This window comes from Pseudopodoces humilis, chromosome 6, assembly GCF_049639895.1.
Source record: "Pseudopodoces humilis isolate 2021_Gansu_Grassland_sample_001 chromosome 6, ASM4963989v1, whole genome shotgun sequence".
In the NCBI taxonomy this organism is placed as follows: Eukaryota; Metazoa; Chordata; class Aves; order Passeriformes; family Paridae; genus Pseudopodoces; species Pseudopodoces humilis.
Genome location: NC_142205.1, coordinates 6,852,055 through 6,868,360, shown reverse-complemented (window position 1 = coordinate 6,868,360; position 16,306 = coordinate 6,852,055). Strand labels below are relative to the sequence as shown.

The 16,306-nt window shown below is 39.7% G+C and overlaps 1 protein-coding gene across 1 annotated transcript in view; it reads right to left on the bottom strand.

Moving 5' to 3' along the window:
• Positions 1-15,937, bottom strand: part of UVSSA (UV stimulated scaffold protein A) — a 47,277-nt gene extending 31,340 nt beyond the window's left edge. Inside the window, exons 1-6 of the mRNA XM_005517906.3 lie at positions 15,693-15,937; positions 15,124-15,454; positions 11,704-11,824; positions 10,116-10,544; positions 8,932-9,041; positions 8,221-8,349 (exon numbers count right to left, since the gene is read on the bottom strand). Coding sequence (XP_005517963.2) covers positions 8,221-8,349; positions 8,932-9,041; positions 10,116-10,544; positions 11,704-11,824; positions 15,124-15,454; positions 15,693-15,790 — 1,218 coding nt within the window. The 5' untranslated portion in view covers positions 15,791-15,937. The remainder of the gene's footprint in view (positions 1-8,220; positions 8,350-8,931; positions 9,042-10,115; positions 10,545-11,703; positions 11,825-15,123; positions 15,455-15,692) is intronic.
• Between the last annotated feature and the right edge of the window lie 369 nt (positions 15,938-16,306).

Below are 16,306 nucleotides of genomic sequence, written 5' to 3'. Positions count from 1 at the left end.
CAACACTTGGAAAGATGTGAAGAAGAGCCCTTGATCCTATCCTTTTCTCACTTTTATATAAATTGACTGCTACATTCTGTTAAGAGGATTTAAAAACCCGAGTCTCTGCAATCATAATAAAAGCAAGCAATAAAATTACTGAAATATACAATGCAATCAGTTTACAGGACTAGATGTACAGCCACTACTAATTATTTTAGAAAAAGAAGAGAAAAGATAGCACATGAAGAAGTCATATCTACTCTCTAAAACACCACTTGCAAACTACAGCTGGGACCATTAAATAAATTTTGCATGGTCTAATTAACTTGGTTTGCAATCTCAATTACTTTTCACCCAAGAAATCACTTTTGTTCAGTTTTATGCGTGCCTGTTTCCCTTTTATAAAAAAAAAATGATGTAAGGCATCCTCAGACAAGTGAACTCTAAACTTCATTTGTCTTTCAGCAGGCTTGATGGCTATGCATTTAAAAACCCATTCTATCTTATAAACTAAAAATTAAATGTACTCAGCTGTGATGGTCGTCATTGCATCTGCTATTTATATGCTAATACCCTCACTGAAAGATCTTGCAAATTATTCCACCATGCCAATATCTCATGTGCATCTACTCAAAGCCAACTAAATATTTCTCTAGAAGATTTTGGTTAGGGAACCAGAATATTTATTGCTGTAGAACCTAGTTAGAGGGGCAACCTTAAGCACATGCATTTTTTTATTCAACTGTGACACAAAACATAGTTCAGTCACATTAAATGAAATTTGGGGATATTCTATGTAAGAAAACTGTCTGGGGTAAAAATCTTCAGTACCAGTAATAGAAACTAAATAGTCAAAGTGTGTCTTTAATGTAAAGACATGTTCCTCCTTTTCCATTCTTTTATATCATCCAACACAGGGTGACATGGAAATAAATGCTGGCATTTGGACAGATTTTAGAACCATGCTTGAGTTTTCTCATGTGCAACACAAGGAAACCACAAACTACGAACAGAGCTGTATTTTTAAGAACCTCCCACACATCCTCCCTCCGCTTCACTCTGTGATATGAATATAAATTCAAACCCCGATGACTGCAAATTAGATATGTGGTCCAGGCAATGCACATTTTATGTTCACCCGTAGAAGTATCACCATTCATTCTATGTGTAGTTGCTCAACAGCACATAAGCGTCTTGGCCAAGCTGACTTCTATTTAGGAATGCACTTTTCACAGTATTTCCTAATTTCCAGTAAAAATGCTTAAAGAGTTCCAGTCCAACACTTAGCCAAAGTACACTGGAGAATGAGCATTCCTTGATCCAAATTGCTTTGGCAATATAACAGCTACCTGATGAACCAATTTTTCCCTAAAGCAAGAGTGTATGAGGATTCTCAGAGTCCTGGAGGGCCAAGCTCAAAAAACAGTTCAAAAGACTCTGCATCTTCATGAATCCTTTCAGAAAAAACTGGTACATCCAATAGACCCAGAGGACCAGTGTGTGCCTTCACAGTTTCAGAGCACAGCAATAAAAGGCAGTCTAGAAAACTGATACATTGGGCAAAATTATTATCTCAGGCAGATATTGCAAGGCAAGTTTAGTATTTCTTTAGCAATAACCTCTCAAGATGTGTCCTCAGATATATTTTCATACCTCATCACTTGAGCTCCTACCATCTACCAAAATCAACAGTACATGGTTGAATAAATCATCTAAATCCTTAAGTAGATACATCAAAAAGGCCAAGTTCTCTTGCACAATCCACATTTTTCATAAAACAAGTACCACATTCAGGGGAAACTTAGCAGTTTTAGTTAAACTAGTGAAGGTTCCCAAGTCTAACAATAACAGGTGGATACGCATCTCAATTAAATAAACCTAATTTATTACAGACAGGTAAACAAATTATTCTATGCAAGATACACATAACCTTACTTGTATTTCTGATTGTGGATTTCAGGTACAAAGATACTTTAGATGCAAATATATTTACTTTCATACTGCTCATCACCTGAATTTAGATGCATTATGTTTCAAGCCTAAAAATTTTCTTCCTTTTCCATTTTTATATATACACATTTAGAAATGTACCTCTGTGAACCTCACAAGAAACTTCAATATACTATTTCCCCTTGTAAGGTAGGACAGATAAAAAGCAGGAAGCAAATTTGTATCTCCTACTTGCAGAGCACACACTGCTCAGTATTCAAAGATAAATCAAGGGAGATGACCCTTCAGCCTGAAAAACTTAAATACTTAACATAAGGGTTAACTTGATGATGGAGACATCCTACTTTATTTTACACTCTATTAGAAGAGCTCCAAATTGCATTGTGCGACCTGCGAATCAGATAGGGATCAGAGGTCGTCACAGCGACAACCCTAAGAATTCATGGCTAGATCTGCATAACAAGATATTTTTAATAACTTCATAGCAGTGGCAGGCTGCATGGCCAGGGCAAAGCATAAAACACACCACAGCAGCATTCAGCTCTGTGGAATGAAGGAACAAAACCAACCAAACCCATCATCCAGCTGATCAGACACTTTAACAAGGGAGTGCTGTTCTAAGGTCTAATTTTACAGTGTTCTGTTTTATATCAGTCCTACAGCCTAATAAAACGTAAAAAAATAGAAAGCTCTTCTAGCTGAAAAGTGATTACAAAATAGACATTTAACAGAAATAATAATAACACGATAAACATGACAATAAAAATATCACAAATTAAAATAGGGAGGAGGGAAGAGGAAGCATTAAGTATCTGTATAACCTATTTAATACTCTGTGTTTAATTTGACCTGGCTTCTTTGATAAATATTACCTAGACAAAAAAAACACCAAACATTTAAATGTTGTCTGGGCTACAGATCTGACCACATAAATATTAATAAATGTTATTATTTATTCTAACCTCACTACATGCTAAAATGTATAAAATCTGGTAAAGAACATCTTTAGGTGTAATGCTGATGTAGTTATCAAATATTCCTATATTTCTCTATAGAAAACATACTAACAATCAACATCAAGTCACCATCTAAATTTTAAAATTATATGCTTCCAGTTTTCAAAGGGCAACTTTTTGTTAAGAGTTGGGGTTTTTGTTAAAAAGCAACACCTGGGCAAAAGATCTCTACAAAGGTGCCTCTCTTGCTGCATGGTCTGAGCATGTTTTAGCAAATGTGGTTTCAAGGACTGTGAAGGATCACAGAGGACAATTTTCTAACCTGCAGAAACAGTTTCTCTAAAATGAGCAAGAGGAGAAAAACGTAAGGATGTGACTACAGGAAGCTGTTACAGAGAGCTGTCAACAGGACTGGATTTTCTATGGCTAAAGAAGCAGAAAAAATCTAAAATTCAAGTGCAGCTTTTTTTTCTTCTAAAGCAGACACTAACTTAACAAAAATAAAGACTTGAAAAGAGCTGGTTATAAAGCTATGAAATGATTAGGCAGAAATAACTCATTAGAATTGCTACACTGCCAAACTGTAGATGAAGACATGGAAAAAAAAATAAATCAGCAAGTAGTTGGCAGAACTCTTGACTTAATTTATAACATATTAAAATTTTAACCATTTAATGTATTTTAGGACTAAATAATTAGCAGCAAATATTTAGATTGTAAATTTGGAACAATTTTCTGACATTACTCTTTCTGAAAAAACCTGACTTTTATTATAGTGAGGTTTGAGTATCAGGTTCTGGACAACAGAAGGACAGGTTCCTCCAAATCTAATTATTAATGGCATTATTGAGTTCAACCAGATGTTTCACATGGATAAAATTAAGTACAGGAATAAATCAAGATCCAAGTGCATGCTTAGATTTGACAGAAGATAAGGAAAGGCGAAACAAAAAGTAGTGAATACAGTTAATGAAAAACTATATATCCCTGGTTGTTAATGTAATTTGAAATTTAAAAATTCGAAGTGTAACAGGTCTGTTAAATGATCCCTCTGCTGACAAGACACATGAATGGGATGTTTCTCACATCACCTTTCCTCCTGGATTCTCTCTGCCCAAGTTTTAGCCAGTCTGAGTACCAAACCTTCCACAGCTTCCCAAGGTAATTACATAAGACATAAACATACTTTGAGTGTACAAAATCCAGCAATTGAGCTACATTTCTATTAACAATGTCAGGATTTCAAGTATTATCCTAATGAGTAATCCTTTATGGAAAGGGTGTAAGTGAAAGGTAGAGTGCATGATTTAAAATACAGTACATAATCGTCCTCTCTAAAACTGCAAGATCATTTGCATCTAATCAGCAGCAAATCAGACATTAAACAAGAAAAAAAATAAAATCCAATACTACAAAAGAAGGAAGAAGACATTGAGAAACAAATTTCTTTCTAACCACCAAAAAAAAATTTTAAGAACTTGATCATAAGCTATTCCTGCAAATGAATCAAAAGTCTGGGAACAACAGTGTCTATTTAAACACCAATCTAAGTTAATAATTACAATTCTACTTTTACAATAATTCATAGAGTCACGAATTGACTTGAAGTGTCTCTGGTATGTTGCTGTTGTAGTAAGTTTAACTGAAAACACAGACTGAGCAGATGGCTGACTCTCGATCAAGGTGGTACAGAGAAAAATATGGAGCGTGCAGTTTGCACTCCCTCTACTGGGCACTGGAATTATCCCGAGCAGGCACTCAGAGAAGGAAGGGCCATGTCCGAACATCCTGGTACCATGAAATAAAGGCCTTTTTACAGCTCTCCCCGCTCTTCACCTGGATTCAGCCAAAACCCAGATTCACAGAAAAATTAATTTCAAAACCCTTAAAATGTTTAGTCTCAAAATGCATTTCCTGTCAGAAACCTGACTGACACTCAAAACAAGGATTTAACTACAGTGAACATAACCCATGTAAGCACATAAAAACTCATTTGCCTTTGACCAATATAGGTAGTCAGTAACTTTTTTTTGTTCACCCTCCACCCATTTGAAAAAGTAACAGTTCGCAAGAAATGCCCTGACCTCTGATCTGCTGGGGGCACGGCAGTGGGAATGGGGAAACTGGGAAACTGGGATGTATTAATAACTACAGAATCTGATGTAAGGGATTTGTTTCTAGACAGTCAAAGTAAAACCTTTGTTTTTCTTTTCCCTTTCCTCCCACAGCTCCTGACAGGCAAGCACAAAACAGTCTATTCATGCTAGCAGGTTGTAGGTGACAATGTAATTAAGACTCCCTGATGGTTTGTGTTCTTCACTCACGGAGGAGAAAATAAAGAAGTAGTTATAGCTCATGTCCCTAGAAACCATTTTAAGTCAAAGTATCTCCCACTGTATAAAGTTCTGTGCTTTCCTTCAAGTGACCTTGTATAAGCGAAGTTCCCTAAACATCCAGAAAGTTCTCCTGTGGTTTGCAAAGCAGTTTGACTTTTCCACTTTTCAGTAAAGATAAAGGTAAAAAAGAACTTCAGAGAAGGTAACTTGTGCTAATTGCGTAACAGGCTTTGATTGCCAAAGACTCCTTCCTTGGAGGCTTGTGCTCTGTGATATGGAAAATGGAAATGAGAAACAATGGAAACCATGGATGTAATAATGAGGATTGCCAAAAAAACACACCTCGTGAACCAAGCAAATATTTCTTCTGTGGAATCAGGTCAGGTAACCACCAATTTCTTGCTCTCAGTATAATTTACATCAAGCTACACTGCTGGTATATTCATATTAAACTGCAGCATCAAGAACTACTCCAGATACATACAATTATTTGCATTTCAGCCATATCCATGTGTAACTGACCAGCTAAAAAAGAGTAGCAATGACACATGGCAATGGTAAGGCACCCCAGGACCTTCCCTCTTTAAAGTGGCAATTTAAATCTCTGTGGGATTGAGAGTTATAGTAGAGTTCACAGTAATAAATCTTCAGTTTCATTGTCTCTCACTAAACCCTTCCCTTTATCAACTTTCTTGATCTCAGTTTGAGGATGGGTAAAGCCTTTACTCCAGACAGAACAGAAATAAAGCACAGAATAGAACAGATGAAAAGGGGGAAATCAGTGACCACAGAAGCATGGAGATTGAGCATGAAGAAAATGCAAGAAGTCCCAAGAGAATGGGCAAGCCCAGCTCAGCCAAGTTGCCAAGTCCCCATCACTGTTATATTTGCTGATTAAATAAGACCATTCTCTCTCTGAAAGAACAGCTTACTGTAGTGCAGGATCATAATGACAGCTGAAATGAGCAAGTACACAAACAATTCACCTTTACAATCTGCAGTTCAGGATACAGCTGCCACAGAGTGCACCACCAGCACTGCCATCCTATCCAAATAGAGATGGCACAGACCACCTACAGACCAGTTTACATGGGACCCTCTGCACTCAGACACTTGATTCACGTTCTCCCTCTCTGCTTACTGAACACTCCCCTCATTTCCAGGTGTGCTCATCTCCACACATGAGCAGGTCCAGCACTCACTGATCCCATGTGCCAACAAATCACATGTGTAAAGCCTTGGCAGGACAGGGTGCCTGGGATTCAGGGCTTTGAAGGACAGACAGGCTGTCACTACTTCTCTTGGCTTTAGAGATACAGAAGACAGGAAAATTTTGGCATGGCAAGAGCTACAACTCCAAGGGCATGAGGACACCTGGACAAAGCCGTAACACCTAACACAGACAGCAATGCTCAATCAAAGAGGAGATGTGTGCAATGTTTCACATGCTGACATGTAAATATTTGACAGATGGGATTTAATAACCATGGCCTAAGAGATTCTGTTTATTTTGCTCTATCAGACTCCCAATTTGCCATGTTTTTACATTTCAATAAAGTCATCTGACACACTAATAAAATATAATTTATGCAGTTTCCTTCTGCTGTACAAAGCTCTCTATGTTCAGGTTATAAATTTAAAATAACTCAGCACTAACACTAAATTTGGTTATTTTCCACTGGAGAGAAAACCTAGGAATATTTATACATTGTTTTCAATGCTTAAGTTAATTCACTCTGCACTGCTTCATTTTGAAAGTATTGTGAGCACTTTGAACTTCCTATATTTTTGGCCTTTTAGCAACGGAATTTATTAGCTTTCAAATTAATATAGGTATTAGTTCTAAACATACTATATAAACATATAGATAGCATTGGTCACTCTCATAATTGGTAACAATACCATTCTAAACACACACACGTGCATGTTCACACACACACAGGAAAATCAAGGCTTGAATGTCTTTTATATCTTACAAGAAATATAGCAACTAATATTCCATGCAGAGGTGCAGCAAATGAAGTCCTGTCAAGCAAATGGCAGGAATGACAGCAGATGTCTGGATTCCTTCATAGCTGGTTGCATAAAAGTAGCACATATATTTCACTGGAGACAAGTCTGACAAGACAGTCTTTCAGAACTTTTCATTCAGAGTTGGCATTTTTGACTGGTGTGGCACATCAGGAGGTGTTAAGATGATGAACCAGATTAATCTTGATTTAGCTTCATTTGTACAATGAAGGCAAAGTCAACAACACTCAGTCATGGCTAAATGAGGCTACACAATTTAGCTCAAGGTGTTATGTCCAGATCAAATTCTTACAATCCAGTAAATCCAAACCAGACTCTAGTCTGGACTCTGACCCAAAGGACTTATTTTCATGTCAAGCAATGTGGTTATTTCATTTAATCACGGCCAACAGAAATTAGTATCATGCAGCCCTGCTTTCTATCTATGTAAACCAGCCATAGACTCCTTTCTGGACCTCAATAATGTATTTGATCTTTCATTCAGCCTTTGTTTATTTGCAAGGTCTACCTATTTCACAAGAACTGTCATAGGTAGTTAATCTCTATGAAATAGTCTGATGCTCTAAATTTTCCTGTGATAACCTTAATCACATTACATGCTTAGTACAGAGTAAATGCTACAAAGCAGAGAAACTACTTTCCTGAACTGAGACTCTCAGAGTTAGCAAGTTGTGAAAGAACACAAACAGTACAGTGTCTACTGAGAATTATGCACGCAAGAAGCTGAGGACTTAACAGTGTTGCACATAAAGCAACTAAGAATAAATAAAATCTGCACTTCCTCACTTCTCTATCCTAAACAACAACAGGGATGCTTTAAACAGTTTTGGTCTAATAAACAGTCCCCTGGAAAATTATTCAGGTGTTTACTGCTCCTTGAAGGAAGCCACATTCAGCTGAATTAGTATACTTTACAATAAAACTTGTGTTGAAAAGTTTTCCACGTTAGGGATTAAGAAACTCACCACTTTTCTTTTTCTTGCTTTAAAGGAAATGTTAATTTCTTTATATTTCTTCATAGCAGTCTCCAATTTATTCTTGAGTTCAATGGCACATCTTAGTCGATCATCATTGATTCCTGCTCTGGTAAGTAGCTGCAAGCCAAGAAAACAACATCCTTATTCTCTTCCGGAAGTCTGAGCCAAAAAAAAAAAATCCCAATTCATAATTAATGAAACAATGTCACAAATTCCTTTGATTTACAAGTGACAATTAGTGAAGCCAATTCTTTTTCCATCTAGACTATAAAAACTAATAGCAACTAGTGAAGCCAAAGAATGAACAGCTGTTACAAATATCTTCTGAGAGCGCCCATCAGCAGGCCAAATTCCACCCAGGAGAGTCCATGATATGCTGCTAACCTGATAGAGAGATGTCTAACAAAAATAAACTGTGTTTTACTTTAAGACTTTGCAAAGAAGCCAGGTTTTACTTATCTAAAATGAAATTAACAAAGAATTACCTATAGGTACCACACCCAAGGCTGAGAGCTAACAAACAAGCCACATAGTTCCTGCAGACTCCTTTAGTCCACCCTTACTGAAATGGAAATCTTCTCCAATTGTTCCTTCATTTCCTTTTGGCTCACTCTCCCTCAAGCTTTAGTGTATCCCAGTCCTTGTTTCACCATCTTTTTATTAAAAAATGAAGAAAAAATAATGATCTCTTTACTGCACCTGAATCCAGGACTGCACAGAAGGCCAGAACTTATTTCTGAGAAGTTTGTGAGCATCCATGACACTGTTTATGATGGCAGTATTATCTTCATTCTCTTGCACTTTTATATCTACTCAAAACAGGGGAAAAAGAGTTAGTGTATGATATTTATTTTTACTACAGGAGCTAAAGAAGGCAAATAACTCTTTCTAAGGCATTTGATCACTTCAGGGGAAGTTACAAACATCAGAATGCTTCTCTGTTCAATTATATTCTAATTATTCTATTACTATCCACACACTCAAAAATCTGAGGAAAATATGAAGTGTTCAGTCCAGAAAGAGTTGTTAAACCATCATTATTAAGGAATCACCAAATAAACCACAGACAAGTTCAGTCTTACAATTTACATTACATTTTGTTCCAAATTCAAATAAACTGGGCCTTATTGTACCAATTTCTTCATATTCAATACAAAGTAATCCCTACCCTGGTAGTAACAGGGGGTCAATTGTCAAAGAAGCCATGTATGCCATTATCCAAGTAAAAATTATACTTTTTACCCACTGTTGTCAGCAAACAGAGAAGTAGATATCACCCTTACTGTCTGCACATGGAATTCCTTTAGGACAGGAATTGTAAGAGACTTCCAAAACACAAATCATTCTGATTTTTCTACAGGTAATTCACACTAGCAAAGTTATACAAAAAAAGGTGTAATCACTTGCTAGCAAAACTACTTACTTCCTTGCAAGGAAAAAGTCTCAGAAACACTCAAATGCAAGATTTTTAAAGTAGCAGCTTATTCCCCTACAGCTACAGAGAGAAAGAGGTGAATAGCAAAGAAGAAGGAAATTGTATTTGATAAACAGATCTTTTTTTAAACACAAAAGACTCATTATAGATACCATGAAGTGCTATAATGGGTTTGCAACAACTACTACAGAAGTTCAGTCTTGGAAGATAATTAATGAAATCTGCTAATCACACACAAGGACACCCAAAACTATGAACAGTTACTAGAGGAACCAGAAAAATAAAAAAAAACTAAAAAAAAAATCAAAGTGGCGTAGAGGAACCCCAAAGCAAAATGGTGTCCAATAACCCCAGCATTTAAGTAGCAGAAACTAAACCAAATCCACAAGCACAAAACACTTCACAGAGAGGCTGCCTCTAGCTATATGTCAAAAGTTTTTCCAGATACCTGTGGAGATTTCAAGGTCTAGAGTATATTTATGTGAAATAAGCCCATGGTTCCTGACAAAAGTCTGGTAATCATCGTCATGGAGAACAGGGCCACTGTATTGGATGTCTGAGCACGTGCCTCCATCCAGCTCTTTTTGCCCAGGCTTCTCATCTCCCTCTTTGTTTCCATCAGTTGCAACACACTGAGAAGGAACAGGAAGAATGTCCTTGCTGCAGCATGGCTGTTCATCATCCATGCACCCCAAATAGGATGGGATAACTTCCCCCTGGGAGGACAGGGAGGATGCAGGTCCAGCCTCATTAGCAGACATTTGTTTGCTGAGCTCTGGGTCAATATCGTTCACCCCAAAATTGAAAGGATCTGGCATCAGAAGCTGGAAACAGTTTTCCATCTCTGTCAGTGTATCAGCAATCTCTTGGGACATTTCTATAAAGACACAAATGTTTTTTAAAATGGTTAGATATGGTAAAATGTTAATGTCTCCAGAGCAGGCACAGAGGTACAAAACAAGTATGACTGCCAAAGGGGGAATCTGTTTATCCAGTGATGACTGAGCCATACAGATCTTCCTCTTCTGCAGAAATTGTCCGTATAGAAGTAACAATACCTAAGCAAGAAATCTAGAATTTCCTGAGCCACGCATGTAGAATCAGGGCTCCTCCTTTCCTTCTCCTCTCTAAAATTTCAGTATGTAAAGATGACAAGTGCTTGACAGAATTTCAAGGAAAAACAAGATTCAATGAGATATTCTTCATGATTGTGGTGGGTATTCATTTTACAGCCATGAATTTTATAGCCGTGAATGTATGTTATTGCTCAAACAGATGCTACTGATACAAATTACTTTAAGAAAGTTAAATCTCTTTAAAATTCCACTCTTGTGCATGAAAACATTTCCAGCATCCAGAATAAATCCAGATACAACTGCATGCATTACATACACCAAAGTAATTTAATTAGATCACCCTTTGTGATCTTTGTAACTGCAGCATAATATACTTACTATCTCTGTTGTTCTTTGGGGTGACAGAAATGTGTCTGCTATTATTGTGTGTCTGCACATATTGCTCAGAAACTCAGGCCCCAGTTACATTTTCTAGCTGCACTGTGATACTTTTCACAGTTATCCTACACTGCATCCAGGACTCCTGTGCAGACCATTGCCTGTATTTTTGGAATACAATGACTGTACATAATAAGGAATGCCACTGGCCAACAAGGCATCGGGAAGTCTGTGCCTAACAGAAATTAAGACACTAACTCCAAAATGTCTCATGGTTCATTTACTTGGGGTGATGCACTCATACTTTCCTGAATTAGAGACCAGATCTTTACTTGATAACATTTTCTTTCTCTTCCATATCTTCCTACTGAACTTACATGACAGTCACTTCTTTCCCCTGATATTCTTTAGGTGAGAGAGATGGAGAGTTGAGCTCCAACAAATGCAGTATTCCTGCTTTCTGTGGTCAGCTATTATCTGGGTAACTACTCTCTCAGAATTTATTTTATATAACCTTAAAAGCTTTAAAAACTAAAAACCAAACCAAACCAAAATTGCATTAAAAGAATCAAAGCAACCAACCTTCCATTTCTTTTTCAGTTCTTTTGACTTTTTCTTTGTAAATGTTCTCCAGTCGTTTTTGCTTCTCCTCTTCCCTCCTCCTTTCAGCCACAGTTCTGGCATGCACATCTTGAAAATCCACCTAAGGAGGAAATTAAGAAAAAAATGTAACATTCCTCATAAGAAATATAGAGAAAATCCATTTCCTAAGATCCTTATCTGTGGTGAAAAATCCTGTAACATCAGCTATCAGCCAGAAGCTCAGCAGCATTTCCTTTTATCTCTTCTCCCCCTTGAATCAATAACTACAGCAATTGTGAACAGACTTTTTACTCCTACTAATAAAGGACTGTTGAGAATCAATGGCTTTCAAAAGGAAATCATAAGGTAGAAAAACAAACCCCTTAGATTTTCACATCCAGAGTGCAGGAACAAACTGGGATTTGGGTGACTTCTGTCACAGCCCTGGAGACAAAGAGTTAGGTAGAATGGGTAGGAGGAGTCTCTAGGTCATATCTATGCAGGGTAGATATTAAGATCACACGAAAACCAGGTCCACCAGGAAATATAGGAAAATTTCTAAGCAGTATAAAAACTATTATACATATAAAACTTACAAAGGAACTTTGTAAGAAAGGAAAGTAAAAGAGGTGACCCTCAAATTTACTAAGAAAGACTAAATTTGTGATTTTACAATTACATACTTGGATTTTGATACTGAGGGAAAAAACATTCAGTCTCACTTCCTTATGATTGAATTATAAATATTAATCTGAACAACTTAAAACACTGTTTCTTAAAATATTAACAATATTTTGGTTTTTTTTTTTTTTTACTTTGGTCTTAGAAGAGATTGAAATGCAAAAAAATGTCACTCCTGTTTTAAAGAAGGGAGGCTTGATTGCCTTAGTGCATAGAAACCCTTTTGAAAAACACAGAATTTCCTTTGATTGCTACCACATAACTTTTATGAGCTGCCAGACAGACAATGCTGAGTGCTGAGCAAGCCTGCACTTTGCAGATTCTGCAGCCCACAGACTCTCTGGTGCAATGTCTCCATCACAAACACTCACAGAAGGTTTGTCATTCTTGCCACTGCTAGATTATCAAGCATGTCAACACCCAGTAGTGGCTCTCAACAACCTACATCAAAGTTTTGAGTCACACAAATGTTTTACTCTAACAGCTGTCCAAGAAACTGGCATGGAGGTACCAGAGGCACACCCACCAAGCTGTTTTTTTAGTAGGGAATGGGTGGGCAGAAGGGTGGTTGGGAAGAGGTCTGGTTTCACAACCTACTGCATCATATGGATCACCCGAGTGAGCTTTCTTGGTTTTCAGGACCTCATTTTCCTACAGGTTTGCATAGCTCCCCATGCAGAACTGAGAGAAAGAGACCCACCCGAAGAGCAACACTGCCCACAAAAGCAGAACAAAGATACAGAACTCAGGAACTACAGCCACCATTTGCTGGCAGTCACACTGGACTGCACAGAAAACCAGACACAGCAACAGCTTCCTAAAGCACAACTTCTGCCTTATGCCAGAGTACCTACAGTGGAGTCATTTTCCCATTCTCTCTACCAAAAGGACCGTGAAGCCTTTTATTGCTGGTCTGCAACTATGGAACTAAATGTGTGAGGAGCAAAAATCTGCTTGACTGAAAGCTAAGCAGCAGGCTGAGACAATTACTGCAACTTTTGTGAAAATACTGGAAGACAGAAGCACTATACTATATGTGGATCTGTCTGAAATCCTTTTCTATAATTCTATCCATGCATTCCTCAGACACAACGATACTACAAGTCATGCGCCCAAATACGCACACATTTGGAAATATGTGAAATATTTTTCCTCTTTCTTCTTTTAAACTTTGAGATGGGAGTTTGAAAACAATTACTTTCATGTATACTGAAGCATTATTTGCTCTTGAAGTTAAACACTTATAGAGGCACCTGCTTGGTACCTACTACTACTGACCATCTAACATTAAAAGACTGGGGAGCTCTCTAGCTTTATACCCTAAAAGAGCAGCAGCTGTCATCTTCTGACTGTTTATAAAGTGATTTTGGTGATCATTAAGAAAACATCAACCAAAACCCAACTATGGATCACACACAGAGCTAACACTCCACCCAAGTTGTCCTATACCACTGTGCCAAACCAGTAAAATTCCACAGCTGATTTATTTTACTACAAAAAGGTAGCAAATGCCTCCTCAACCAAATGCCTTTTAGTTGCTTCTCACACTTCAAGCTGGCAAAAGGCCAGTCAGCTAATACCAAGTCTTTAAGTACAAAAGTTACCAAAATACCTGAGATTGCTTCTATTGATATTAATATTTGTAGAGGAACTCAAATTCAGCTGCTCTAGAAAGTAGCACAGCTTGTATCAAAACCTGGAGAGGGGTCCCTCAGCTGTTACTGGGGAACAGCCACTGACCACAGGAGCACAGACAGACCTGCCAAACTTCAGCAGAGCTGTTGTACACTTGTGTTCAATTAGGTGAAACTGTGTTAAAGACTCCTTGTCTCAGTCTTGCACCTCTCCTCATCACTGTCATTTAGTTTTCTTCCTTTCTTAAACAAGATAAAAAAGGATAATTCAAAGACAATCAACTTTTGTGAGCAGATGCCAAAATTTGTATAAAAAACTAGCACAGCACTGTTCAGTTATGGAACCAGAACAACAGAAATATGTCATGTATCACAAAGGTTTTTTATCTACTGTTAGGAAGGCTGAATCTGTCTTTCTGAAGAGACAGAAAATCAGTATGTTTACTGAAAGTCTGTTATTATCATTTTAAGTCGTGTGAATGCTAGAACAGTGCTTCAAATTTCACTGTTGCACCTCAGAAGACAGACTAAAGCAGTACAATGTTCCAAACACAGTAACTTGAAGTGGCATCATAAAGCTACAGTTTACATGAAATTTCTCTTTCATAAAATCTCTTTTCTAGCACAGTAATGCTGCAGCTAAGGGTGCCAGGCACATGCACTTGCAAAGCTGCACAGCAAAGGGGACCTAGAACTGGGCAGCTCAGTAGAGAAATCAGGCTAGTTTAAAACAGCATAGAAAGATTTAATAGTTGTTTATCCTCAGATTAAGGCATGACCATTTTTGCCCTTCCCAAAAGAGCTAAACCTTGGGCTCCAGTCAAGAATCAGTGGGTGAAAGCCAGCTCAAAGCAAGCAATACTTGCACCCTGAGAAAGGCACAGCCCAGCTGTGAGCACAAGACTGGGGTTTCTAAAGCCTGCAGCACTGCAAGGTGAGCAGAAAGCCTGGGGTTTGTTTTCCAAAGACCACACTCAACAGGAGGTGTCCTACAGGCAATGTTTCCTACAGCTTTTTTTCTTTTTTTACATTTATTGGTTTCCTTGCTTTGAACATCTGGTGATCACCACTTAATACCATAGAGCGGAGCAGAAGCACAGAGTACCTTCTTGTTCTGCTTTAGAAAGTGGTACCCCAGGGAAAGCTGCTTGTAGGCCTCCCCATACTTCTCGTGCCAGTCTTGCACTGCCTTGATGGCCGCTTTCCTCAGCTTCTGCGCCACCTCCTTGGGCGGGGGGAGCGGCTGCTCGTGGTCTATCCCCACTGTGAGCTCCAGGAACTCCTGGAAGTTGGAGATAAGCAGTGTCCTGAACTGGTGGGACCTGGCGAACAGCTCCTGCACCACCTGGAAGGCGGAGAAGCGCATCTCGGCGTGCTCCTCTTGGAGCCGCGTCACCAGCAGGTGGTAGGCGTGGCTGATGTGCTCCTCCGACGACCTGAGCACGGAGAAAACGGAGAAAAAGGAGGGGGGAGATATTTAGAAAGAGGCTCAGCACATAAAAACGTAAGTCTGGGGACGCAATTTATTTTAAATTTTAAGTGAGCAGCTTCTGTGCTGGCAGCACCCAGTCCCCGCAGCAGGCCCCAGGAACAGCGCTCGGGACGGCTCCGCCCGGGACTGCCGGCTTGGGGACAACGAGTGAGGCCCGGCTCTGTCCCTCCCTCCGGCCGTACTTGCAGATCTTCTTCAGCTCCTTCATCCTGCCGGGCTCCAGCCGCGGCTCCCCCGAGGTGGTGAGCTCCTCCACCAGCTCAGCCAGGCGCTGGTCCATCTCCGCCGGCACCGAGGCACCGGAGCTGCCGGGACACCAGCTCCGAAGATCCCTCAAGCCCGGGCAGCCCCGGCCGGGAGCCACCAGCACCGACGGGCCCGGCCGCGACTGGGCGGCGCCATCTTCCGGCCCTCAGCGGAGCCTCCGCCCCTGAGGAGCCTCCGCCCCTTGCACAGGCCCCGCCCCGTCTTGCCCCGCCCCACAACACACGCCCCGCCCACCGAGTGCTGAGCCCACGCCTCTCTCCAGGAACCACGCCCCCTGTGTGAGCCCTGCCCCTTTGGGTGCTGCTCCCCCCGCCCCGCGGCGGGTGGTACGTTCCTCCACCCCCTCTCGGCACCTACCACCGCCCCCCCTCCCGCCGCTTCCGCATGGCACCGCCCACGTGACGTGCAGTACCCGGAAGCGCGGCTGGGAAAGGGCGGGGAAGCCTTAAAGGAGCCGTGCCCCGGTTTTGTGTTTAACCCCTCGTTGTCCGCAGCGCTGAGCCCGCCGAGAGGGGCGAGCAGCCGGCAC